At 37.5% G+C, this 12,205-nt stretch overlaps 1 protein-coding gene across 2 annotated transcripts in view; it reads right to left on the bottom strand.

The window, feature by feature from the left end:
* wdhd1 (WD repeat and HMG-box DNA binding protein 1) overlaps positions 1 to 12,205 on the bottom strand; it is a 40,393-nt gene that overhangs the window by 10,826 nt on the left and 17,362 nt on the right. The window contains exons 14-24 of one of the 2 annotated variants that reach the window (XR_008569894.1): positions 10,241 to 10,482; positions 9,836 to 9,973; positions 8,311 to 8,467; positions 7,980 to 8,094; positions 4,758 to 4,889; positions 4,456 to 4,673; positions 2,629 to 2,753; positions 2,492 to 2,548; positions 2,150 to 2,252; positions 1,325 to 1,356; positions 899 to 1,008 (exon numbers count right to left, since the gene is read on the bottom strand). Coding sequence is in view for 1 of the 2 variants with exons in the window: in XM_054771954.1 (XP_054627929.1) it covers positions 844 to 1,008; positions 1,325 to 1,356; positions 2,492 to 2,548; positions 2,629 to 2,753; positions 4,456 to 4,673; positions 4,758 to 4,889; positions 7,980 to 8,094; positions 8,311 to 8,467; positions 9,836 to 9,973; positions 10,241 to 10,482 (1,381 nt within the window). In the remaining variant the exon portion in view is untranslated. Of the gene's footprint in view, positions 1 to 843; positions 1,009 to 1,324; positions 1,357 to 2,149; positions 2,253 to 2,491; positions 2,549 to 2,628; positions 2,754 to 4,455; positions 4,674 to 4,757; positions 4,890 to 7,979; positions 8,095 to 8,310; positions 8,468 to 9,835; positions 9,974 to 10,240; positions 10,483 to 12,205 lie in introns of those variants that run through there. The other variant, XM_054771954.1, reaches the window with a different exon arrangement.

Raw genomic sequence — 12,205 nt, 5'->3', positions numbered from 1 at the left:
GAGTACAACGGGAAAAAATATGAGGAAAAATGTCATTTTAGTAGCATAAAGTTGAAATAATAAAATAAAAAAAAAGACTTTTTTTAAGTTGTAATAATATGAGACAAAACAACTATGAGAAAAAGCCAGATGATAATGGAAATAAATGAATTTTACAAGAATAAACTTGTAATATTAGGAGAGTTAAAACATTAAAGAAAAAATACATTATTTAAAAAAAAGTTTTAATATTTTGAGAAACAAACAAAACAAAGAATAAAGTTGCAATTTTTTTTTAATTACGTTAGGGAAAAATTCATAATATTACGGGAATAAAGTCAAAATATTATGAATAAAGTAATAATTACAAGAAGAACATTTACTAGAAGAAAGTTGAAATATTTGGAAAATTTAAAAAAACCCCAGCAAAAATGGGGGAAAAAGAGCAAAGAGCGAAGTTCATACTAATAATTAGGATACCAGCTTTTTGTTAATTTACAGGTAAAACAACCATTTTCGGTTTGTTTGGGGTTGAAATAAGCTATGAAAATAAATGTTACAAAAATGAGTAGCTCTTGGCCATTTTCATTTTGTAAAAGTATTGGTATTGGTCGATTTCATTTATGGATGATCGGTATCAGTATCAGCAGCATAAAACCATGATTGGAGCATCCCTACTAAAAATATGCTTTGTCACCTACATTTTCTTTGCATATTACAAAATATTACAAAGTATGTGGCCCTCGCTGGAAAAGGTTTGGACAGCCCTGCACAAAATTCTGTAATGGTACTTGTTGGATGTTTTAAGACAAATATTTAATGCTACTTTTATAAGGAGGTTCTCTATTGGTGCCTGAAAAGTACCTTTGTCTTTGGCCGCGGGGGGAGTGGTTTGAGGACAGGGCTTTTGTTTGACTTCCCTGCAGTTGCGCTGAGTGGAGCTGACTTCCTGTTGGACGTCATGTTGTCCAGGATGTTTGCCACACGAGGCTGCCCGGAAACAGAAGAGGACTTCCCTGAACATAGAACCTGTATGAAACGGTCTCAGTTTAGATCATGTTCACATACATACGCAGGAAGATGGTTTATAACGGGGGTATGACATGCGGTACATTGTAGAAATAAAATTAAACACACACACACAAAAAAAAAGAGAAAAATACAGCATAAAAGCAAAATAACAAAGCTTTGACGTTAAATATGTTTTTCTTTAAAGCCTTTTTATAAAATTAAAAAATATATTAAAATATCAAAAGTGTCTCTAAGCATCCTTTGATTTTTCTGTATGCGGGTCTCTGTGGAAAAAGTTTGGGCATCCCTGGTCTGTAATATCTACAAAGCTCACCTTGAAAGGGTTGGAACGGCCAAGCTTAGCAGCTGGAAAACACAATTGAGAGATAACATGCATCATTAAAATACAAAAATATAGTCCATCATTAAATATGTTTGCTCTCTATTGAGTTTCAGTATTCATAATTGCCTTGAATACGCCTGAATACAAACGTTGTGTTCCCTTCCATTATCTTGCTGTGTAAAAGATCTCCACCATTCCCATTACCGTTGGAAGTTGTGTTTTTGTCATCAATTTTACTACTAATAATAATGTAAAATGTAGTTAAGCACAGGTTTATGACACTGATATTGAGCAAGTCAGAAAATTGGCTATTTACCTGTTTCAGGGTGGTGCCCTAATTCAATTCCCATTATACTATTCAGCTTGTACAGAGGAATGCGTTTAAGTCAGTGATTCCCGATAATTTTCTATCATGCCCCCATGCAGTAACATTGAAAGCACTCCCTGCCCCTAACGCCCCCTCCCCCCGACAGTTCACCGCCACCCCCACAGGGGGGCCCGCCCCACTATTTGAGAAGTACTGGTTTAAGTTGACATCCCTCAGACTGGCTGACTCACATCAACATAAGCCGTTGTCGACATAACTGAAAATAGCCATTACAGTCCTCACTTGTTCACAAATACAAATATTTTCCTTGTACGAGCATAGAAAACTAGTTTACGACCATCTAAAATACAGCTTTTAACAGTAGAGCTCCCTAGACATGAAATAACACCCCTACAGTATAATCACCTCTACACTCGTATTACCCAATATAATAGACATAAGAGAAAACAGGACATATAAGGCATAAATAAGACATAATATAGACTCACATGTTAGCATTGGGAGAGCTCCTTATTATTGTCCTTTTTTCCCCACTTCCTGTTCAGGACAGTACTTCTGGCGATTGTCTCATAAATGTAACATTACTGACACCTAGTGACCAGTGTGGAATAATACATATCATCACAACATCTTCCTTATACCTGTATATGTATTTTAGTTCATTTAGACATTGTCATGCTTCATTTAGGCAAAAAATATTCGAAGCGTGAGGGCTTACTGTAGTTCAATTGCGCTGCCCTGCTACAATTCTTCTTTCCTCATGCAGTATTTTTATCAGTCATTACAGGTGAAGATAGTAAGACGCGTTAAATGAAGCAGAGGTAACTTACGGGGTGGAGTGGCCTGCTTTGAAGGTGATCCTTGCCCTTTGGCAAACGGGTTCAGACCTTCAGTGCCAGACACAAGTCATAATAAGCATTGTACCTTGGAGGATCAACTGAGAACATAAAGGTTAGCATTGACTGACGTTTTGGGCCATCTGCTTCATCCTCAGCTTCCGTTTCCTGTTGGTCCTCGTGTTCCTCGGGCTCTTGGCCAGGTTCACCCTCTTGTCTGTTGTAATGTTTTTCTTTGACCTCGGTCTGGTCATACCTGTCAGTCAAGTATAAAACATCTCGATGTAAACACAGTGGAACCCATTTATGTTGACACCCCTCAAACTGGCTGACCGATGTCGACATCATGAAAACTAGCCATTTCTTGCACATTGACATGTGGCTTTGGCCACAGACATAAGGTCAATATGAGCAATAATAAAGGATTTTTCAACCTAGGAGAGTTTCTTGACGTTTGCTTCCATTTGTGCATATTCGTATTTGATTCTTGTGTGTTTATGTGATATTTGATACTGAGACTTGGTTGACTAAGACGGGTAGTCAACATAAGCGGTACCAACTTAAGGCTGAATTATGCTATCTATCACTACGCTGGCCCTTCTGACGGCATCGTGATTCATTTACAACTCTCCAGCTTGGGGCGAGCGCTTTACGTGCAATTCTCCACTAAATGCCAGTGGGGGAAGCGTTTTCCCGAGAGTGAGCAACCACAACTCTCTTTTCTTTTTGACTCGCTAGCTTCCGGAGAACAATTGCAACAGGCCACATCCACACAAAACTAATGTGTTGTAACCTTGATGAATTCTGATATTCATCAAGAATGCACCTGGCTGTGAATGTTCCTGGTGGGTTGTTGCAAGTGTGGAGAGGAAGAGACTGTGTGTTTGTGTGTGTGTGTGCACAAGCGAGCTGTGTTGGAACTGCTCCACTGTTGGCAATAAAACTTAAAAAGAGCACTTTGCAACTCTGTAACTGTACCTAGATTGTGCAGTATTATACAGGTGTCCATATTTCTCATAATTATTATATTATGGCAGCTCTTTTGGCACATTTACGAGAGGGAAAACACAGAAATTATGTGCGAAAAAAAAGATGACCAATCACAGTTCTTTGTTCAGCATTGCCATTGATGCAAGGTTACAATTATTTGAAGATGCACGTCAAGCTCTGCCGAGGGTTTGGAGAGGGCAGAGCCAGCTGGTGGCGCAGGAGCATAATTCAGTCTTTAAGTGGGTTCCACTGATCCACTATGACTCGGCCAGATTTTATCATCTCCGCCAAGGAGGTTATGTTTTTGCCGGCGTTTATTTGTTAGTTTGTGTTCAAAATAACTTGAAAAGTTCTGAATGGATTTGAATTAAATTTTCAAGAATTGTCGGAAATGGAAGAACTGATTAAATGTTGGCGGTCAGGCGGTTCACTGTCTGGATCCAGGAATTTTTTTTAAAGGATTCTTTAACATTGAGAGATAGGACCATTTTCGGCATTTGTGCATATAACTCCACATAAAACGGTCAGAGCACTTGGTGGGGAAAAAAAAACAAGTTTCCAACAGGTTGTACAAAATATCAGACTGATCCAGAATATGAAAAAATAGGGGACCTTTGGAATTTTCATCATAGGAAGACAACAAATGAAGCTATAAACATGCAACAAACAGCATTATATATAGCCAAGACACTGTAGAATCTGGAGTGTGCTCCAAAGCTACAGTAGATCCAGAAGAAAATTACGCAAAATTGATTTTTGTTGAATAACTACTGAACTAATACTGATATCATTATGTATCCAATCGCTAATGGTATGTTTTCATGGTCAAGGAATCCAAACATGTAGATAAAATAAATAATATGACGAATATTTGTGGTTTAAATCACAATATGGGGGGGAACTGTGGTGCTTGGATTAGGTCTGAGCCCTCCGAGTGCTTTTCTAGTTCAAACATATTTTGCCGTTACCCAGATGGAGTCCGCCTGATGTCGTTGTATTCCGTCGCATCCTCCTCTTCGTCATCTTGATTCTGACCGGCTTTTTCAAGAGCAATCTCGCTGAGCCGCTGTGCGAGGACCATGCGTTTGGATCTGGACGCATATCGAATGGCCAGTGTCACCACGTTTTGAGTCATGAGCTCCGCCAGCTCCACACAGCGAAACTCTCGCTCCAGCTTACACGACAACTACAAAAATAAAATTAAAATGATTATTGGGAAAATCGCCAGCCATGGCAGAATATCAACCATTAGCAAGGTTTCTATACTGACTGCAAACATCTTCATGAGCAGCTCCTGCTGTTCTTTCTGCGACTGACTCTGTCCATCCTCGTCCACTTCGTAACCGCTGGACGACAGGAAGTTGTAGTGGTTGTGGAAGAGCACGGAACGCCAGAACTGTTCCTGGAGGGACCAATGAAGTTATCTATTCAAGTTATCTGAAGGCAGTATAAGGAGTAGGTCCACAAATCATGCTCCTCACACATTAAAGAAAAACAACAGTGCAACAAGGACAAATTCCACTCAACGAAGCAACCACAAATCAATGTATAGTGGCCGTCTGCTTGAGCTTTTGGGAAATACAGGGTACAGCAGGGGTGTCCAAAGTGTGACCCAGGGACCAGTGGCAGCCTTTGGGAGTTTTTTTATTGGCCAGGGGCCCATTCTAAAAATGATTAACTTATTAACAAAACAAACAAAAAACACAGCAGCAAAACAGGAGAACTTCGCAGTAATTTTACAAGAATAAAGTCAAAATATTAAAAAGAAAAAAGTAGTAATATAACGAGAAAAAAGGTTAAAATTGTGAATAAAAAGTGAATAAACTTTATATTATGAGGAAAAATAATGTAATACTCGTAGCATAGAGTTGAAATATTAAATACAATTAAATACACAAAAATAAACATACTTTTTTTTTAATTATGAGAAAATGTGGTAATGTTATGAGAACGTAATTTCAGCAGCAGTTGAAATATTAAAAAAAATGTTTAAGTTGTAATATTATGAGAAAAAAAACAAGAAAATGTTGTTGCGGAAAAAGTTATAATGTTACAAGAATAAAGTCAAAATATGATGAGATAAAGTCCTAATGACAAGACAAAAATTTACAGTAAAATTGCCTGTAAATTTACAGTCAAAGTACTAAGAGAAAAAAGTCGTATTCTAACAAGAAAAATGTCACAATTTTCAAGAATAAACTTGTAATATTATGAAGAGAAATAATGTCATTTTAGCAGTATAGAGTTGAAATATTAACAAAAAACAAAAAAAAATTAAAAGTAATACTATTATGAGAAACACAACAGAACAAGTTGTTTTTTTGGAAAATGAGCTCGGGGAAAAGGTCAAAATATTATGGGAATAAAGTCATAATATTATCAAAAGAAATGTACAAAGATTATTTCAGAAGAAAGTTGAAATACACTAGGTCCCCAACTTACGAAAATCCGACATGCGAACTTTCGGAGACACGAACACAAGCCGACTAGTCTATTTTTTCATGTATTTTGCCTTATAGTACTGTAACTCCATTATTTATAAGCCTACATGCTTGACCAGTAGAGGGCACTGTGACACTGCTAATGGGACCAACAGGTACAGGAAGCCGCTGGGGAGAGAAAGCTAAATGGAAAGCTAAATTGTAGCTGTATGATACAACCCGGACAGAGCGTGTGATTAAAGTTTATGAAGAGTTAATAGGCCTGCTTAATTCTACACCACCCACAGAACACTACCTCTTTTAGAAGAGTCTAACGACGACGACGATTTGTCCTTTTTCTCAATATCTCCAACTCCACCACGACGTATGCTCGACCACTCCTCTTCAAAGGTAAATAACATTTATCATTACATATTATTCTATCATTTTTATTATTGTTTTTTTCAATAATTATCCTCGTTTAATATTACTACTGCATCCAAACTCATATTTACATACATACGCATATACTGTATATGTATACATGTACATGTAGTACATATATCATTGGTAATATTACCTTTTCCCCGACTTAAGAACAATTCGATTTAAGAACGGTCATCTAGAACCAATTGTGTTCGTTGGTTGGGGACTTAGTGTATTTGGAAAAAAAACAGCAGCAAAATTGGGAAAAAAAGAGTAACTTTAATACTAATAATAGAGATAACTTAGTAAAGGATAAGTGTATAATAGAGATGTCCCAATCTGATATTGATATCATTTATAGGGCAAAAAAAACCAAACAATATTGGATTATATATCGGCCTGCATGTCCAATCTCCGATATTGGCACTCCGTCCCAGTACGTCTATTTAGCAGCAACCGGATAGAGCCAATGTGATCACAACAACAGTGTAGTAAACAACAACTAGTAAATAATATGTACTGTATCTATTCATAATTTGGCATGTCCGAAATAATCGTCGGATAAAAATAAGATATCGGTTCAAATTGGTATTGTTTTTTTCTGCCGATAATGATATTGCCACACGTGCTCAAAGCAACAAGCTTGCTAGCTCAGTATGGAATTATTTCCAAGTTTCGCTTTTGGATTGTAAATATGCAATTTGCAAAGATTGTAGTGTTCTGCGAAGGGGGAGTAAGGCCTTTAATAATTGGTATCTAATAGCACACCTCAGTCACACACAGCTAGCGTACATGCGGCAAAATTATAAGCAAGAGGAGATGTGTTGAATGCGCCGTGTTTATAATTTCACTGATTTTATTAGTCCAGAGTTTCATACTTTGCATTCTACTTTGTTCTTATATTGATGTTTGTGCCACATACAAATGTGCAGCTTTCCAAATTGTGTTGTTGCCAGCATTAATTAATTAGATTCTTATTTCCCCACAAAAATAAGAGAAAAGAAGTCATAATTTCAGGAGAATAAAGTAATTAAATTAAAATGTAATTTAAAAAACAGGTTGGGGAAAAATATATAATACTATGATAAAAAAAATCTAAATATTATGGGAATTAAGTCATGATTATGAAAAAAATGTACAAGAGGAAAGCTGAAATAGCTGGAAAATAAAAAAAAAAAAAAGCTGACATTTTCCAAGAATAAAGTCAAAATATTAAAATTAAAAAGTTGTAATGGAATGAAACAAAGGTCTCAATTTTACAAGAATAAACTCATAATAAAAAAATAATGTCATTTTAGTAGCATTTCACCAATACCACAAAGATCAAATTAGGATTTTTCTTAAAATATATCATTCTTAAAAGTTAGAACTTAGGGTTAGTTTACAAAATACCAAAGCGACCGTTGCATTCTTTAATTTTTCACTATGTGGCCCTGGGTGAAAAAATTTGGGACACCCCTGATCTACCATGTATGTACACTTCTGACAGCAACTGTACAGTGTATCCAACTTTCATTTCTATAGTATTGTCCCTACAGAAGATAACATAAAATTGTTGCTGAAATGTGTGTACTCACTTTTGTGAGATACTGTATATGTGTCTGTAGTTTATTGGAGCAGCTTCTACTTGTATCTGCTATGTTTACCTCCATCTGTCCTTTCTCTGTAGTTGTCTGACACAGTGGCAGCTTGAATGGCAGGATGGCCACTGCAGGTCTAGGAAGGGTGGGTGGGTACCTGGAGCCTTTACATGGTATGCACCTAAAAAAAAAAAAAAAAGACAGAGACCAGATTTGACATACACATACTATATATAGTACTTTACTGTACTTGGTTGAATATATTACCTATAAAGTGACCCTGAAGCTTATATGTACAGTATGATTGCAATTTGAGGACTTTTTTTCCCTATCCAACAATACATTTTCTAAAAGATGCATGCCACAATATTTGTATGCCGAGAGAGCATTGATTCACCTGAGTTGCTGAGGGTTCTCATGCATCCCAACGACCCAGTAGTGGTCTGATTTGCTTTTGCACGTCTCTCTGGTGTTGCAAACTGGTGTCCATGTGAGGCCCAAGGAACGATTCAGCATTCGCACCACCCCCTCAGAATCCACATAACACGGGGTACCTAAGAGAATATGACCCGGACGACAACTTCTCATTTGCAAAATGGCAAAAATCAAGGTATAAAAGGTGGAAATTATGTCTTTACACAATTTTCTTTTGAGTGTACAGTGTAGTGTACCGTGTATTTTGTTTTGTTTGTTTCTCATAATATTACGACATTTTTTTAAATATTTCTTTTTCTTTATTATTTCAACTCTATGCTACGAAAAAGACATTTTATCTTTCATTATATTACAATTTTCTCATAAAAGTGCAACTTTTTCTCTGAATATTTTTGACTTAATTCTCGTAAAATCACAGCCGTTTTTTTCATATGACATTAATTTCATAAAATTACGACTTTTTCTCGTTAGATTACAACTTTTTTTCTCTTAATATTTCAAATATTCTCTTAATTTTTCGATAAATGATTGCTGATTTTTTTCATTTTTGGTGCTGCTGCTGTTGTTGTTTTAGAATGTGCCATGGGCAAATAAAAAAAACAGCCAAGAGACGTAAAAAAACAAAAACTTAAACTTTTATGAGACACCCTGCTGTAGAGTGTAGAGAGAACAAGACCAATAAAACTGGTGTTCTGGCAGCCTCATTAAAGCATAATAAATAAAAACAATACTAATACTAATAGCAATATGAATATGTTGAAAATAACTGTGCTTCCCTTTGAGGGCCTATTAGAATTTATATTAAATTAATATAATAATAATCATTTATATTAAATCCAACACACACCCATCAATTATTAATACTGTACAAAAAGAAAACAAGAACTAGTTAGGTGCACATTGGTGCGTTGCTGAGGAAGGAAGGACGTCCCTTATTCCCACGTCTTTATGTCTCCCAAGCGTGATGGCAGTGTGTCAAAGAAGAGGAAAGTGAAAGTGAAAAGCAAAGTGAAACTCTACACTGTAAAATGCTCAAGAAATGGAGATACACCAATCAACATTGGCTGCAGCATGCTCGATCCAAGCAGCTCAAACACAGCAAACCATCATTAAGGATAACGGTATCCTTGCCTTGAACATGTGAAAGGATCTGCTCTATGAAATGGGCAGTGGTAATTAAGTAGTGTAGAGACTTCCTCCCTTGCAATGGCCCTTCCAGTGTGCAAGACAACCACAGGGATTAAAGTGAGTTTTTTTTTGTTTTTTTTTACTCTTATTTCATTCTTGTACTTAATCTTTGTGTTACTGTATTTTATATGTCGTTTATGTGTTCGGTGTGCAGTGCGAGTGACTTAGGTGTTAATTCAGGTATAGTATAGCTATAAGCTACGACTTGCACTAAAACTCGACTTAAATCGGTGTTGTAGGAACGGAACTTGCTTGCAGTCCTCCTGTATTCATATTCTCTCAAGAAAATGAAAGTATACCTTCAGCAGAAAATCCGAGCCAGCACAGGAAAGATTTTTGTGAGAGTGGGAGAGGTTCGCCGTTGATAATTTTCCTCGGCTTTCGACCCAACTGCAGCAACTGCACGCCAAGCATTTGCTCCCCATCAAAACCTGTCCCTAATTATGTGAAAGGAGACACAGAAACAAACATGTCATACACTACCCGTGCAATGTTTCTATTAATACAGCTTTATATCAAATTATCAAGTGTTGAACACAATTATATACGTATACCTATACCAGTGTGACTTGCTCCGTGCTTTTAAATGAAATGTTTAAAAAAACACATTGAAAGTTTTGCTTACAAAGGACACTCGTTTTCCTCTTTAAAAAAACTAAATAAACGTGTGTAATAATATGCATGGACGTATGTACTGTATGTACCTCTGTGGTACACAATGAGTAACTGCTCTCCATGTCCCGCCATACAGACAACAGGCCCCGACAGGCTGAAGATATCCCTCTGAATTCCGCCGATGGAGAAGAATCTGACCATGAGAGCGCTAGTGGCGACCGCCGCCCAGCCCTGACCGAGACACAGCGCCTTTGCATCCTCACCCTTGGGCAGGTCAACCATCCACTCCTTGTTGGTGTCCCATGATGAGAAGTGGAGGCACTGCAGCTTACTGAGAAGGCAAAGAGATGATGCAGACATGTGGACATGCATTGACACACCAGTCATCAAAGCAGAGTAGATGGCTGCATAGGTTACTGATCCTGCCACTTAGATAAGCAGAGAAACACAGAACCATGGATGTGTGGACTTGTGTGTGAGGTGGCTTTCAGAGTTCACACATTTATTGAAACAAATACAGTGCAAGCTCGTTTGAGATCCCTCGGATTGGCTGACTCACATCGACATAACTGAAAATAGTAACTGCTTGCACATTTACTTGTGACTTTGGCCAGAGACATAATGAGAATGGGTGATAATCAAGGGTTTTGGTTGCTGATATTGTTTTCCTACATTTGTGCAAAATATAAATGGGTGCAGATTAAGAGGTCTACTGCAAAAGAGGAAGTAAAGGTGCTCAATTTTGTCTTTCTAACCAATATCCTATATCGTCCAGAACTTGATTATATATCAATATGCCCGAGAAGGTATGCGCCATCACCTATCGTCTGTTTACAACCATGTCCAAACTTTTTCCACCCAGAGCCACATAGTGAAAAATGAAAGGATGCAAGGGCCACTTTGATACAGTATTTTGTAAGATATGCTAAGAAGTGACATACTGTGGTGTGAAAAAGTGTTTGCCCCCTTCCCTATTTTTCTTTTTTTTTGCATGTTTGTCACACTTCAATGTTTCAGATCATCAAACTAATTTGAATATTAGTCAATGACAATACAACTGAACACAAAATGCAGTTTTTAAATTAAACTTCTTACTATTAAGGGAGAAACCTACATGGCCCTGAGTGAAAAAGTGATTGCCCCCTAAACCTAATAACTGGTAGAACCACCCTTAGCAACAACTGCAATCAAGCATTTGCAATAACCTGCAATGAGTCTCTTACAAAGCTGTGGAGGAAATTTGGAGGGTGAATATTGGGTTTTCCAGCATGAAGCACCTTTTTAAGGTCATGCCACAGCATCTCAAAAGGATTCAGGTCAGGACTTTGACTAGGCCACGCCAAAGTCTTCATTTTGTTTTTCTTCAGCCATTCTGAGGTGAACTTGCTGGTGTGTTTTGGATCATTGTCCTGCTGCAGAACCCAAGTAGGTTTCAGCTTGAGGTCACCAACAGATGGCCGGACATTCTCTTTCAGAAGTTTTTTGGTAGACAGCAGAATTCATGGTTGCATTTATCACAGCAAGTCTTCCAGGTCATGAAGCAGCAAAACAGCCCCAGACCATCACACTACCACCACCTTATTTTACTGTTATGATGTTCTTTTTCTGAAATGCGCTGTTATTTTTACGCCAGTTGTAATGGAACACACACCTTCCAAAAAGTCAAGATGGTTTCTGGCAAAATTGAGCCTTAATGTTCTTTTTGTTCAGCAGTGGTTTTCGTCTTGGAACTCTGCCATGCAGGTCATTTATGTCTTTCTTATGGTAGAGTCATGAACACTGACCTTAACTGAGGCAAGAGAGGCCTGCAGTTCTTTGGATGTTGTTGTGGGTTCTTTTGTGACTTCTTGGATGAATCCTCACTGTGCTCTTGGGTAATTTTGGTTGGCCAACCTGGGAAGGTTCACCACTGTTCTATGTTTTATAATGGCTCTCACTGTGGTTCACTGCAGTCCCAAAGCTTTAGAAATGGCTTTATAACCTTTTCCAGACTGATAGCGCTGAATTAATCTGTTTAATTATGTTTTAACAGGGGGAGGCAATCACTTCTACAA

The sequence above is a fragment of the Dunckerocampus dactyliophorus genome, chromosome 3, assembly GCF_027744805.1.
Source record: "Dunckerocampus dactyliophorus isolate RoL2022-P2 chromosome 3, RoL_Ddac_1.1, whole genome shotgun sequence".
NCBI classification, from domain to species: Eukaryota; Metazoa; Chordata; class Actinopteri; order Syngnathiformes; family Syngnathidae; genus Dunckerocampus; species Dunckerocampus dactyliophorus.
This window is presented reverse-complemented; position numbering and strand designations above follow the sequence as displayed.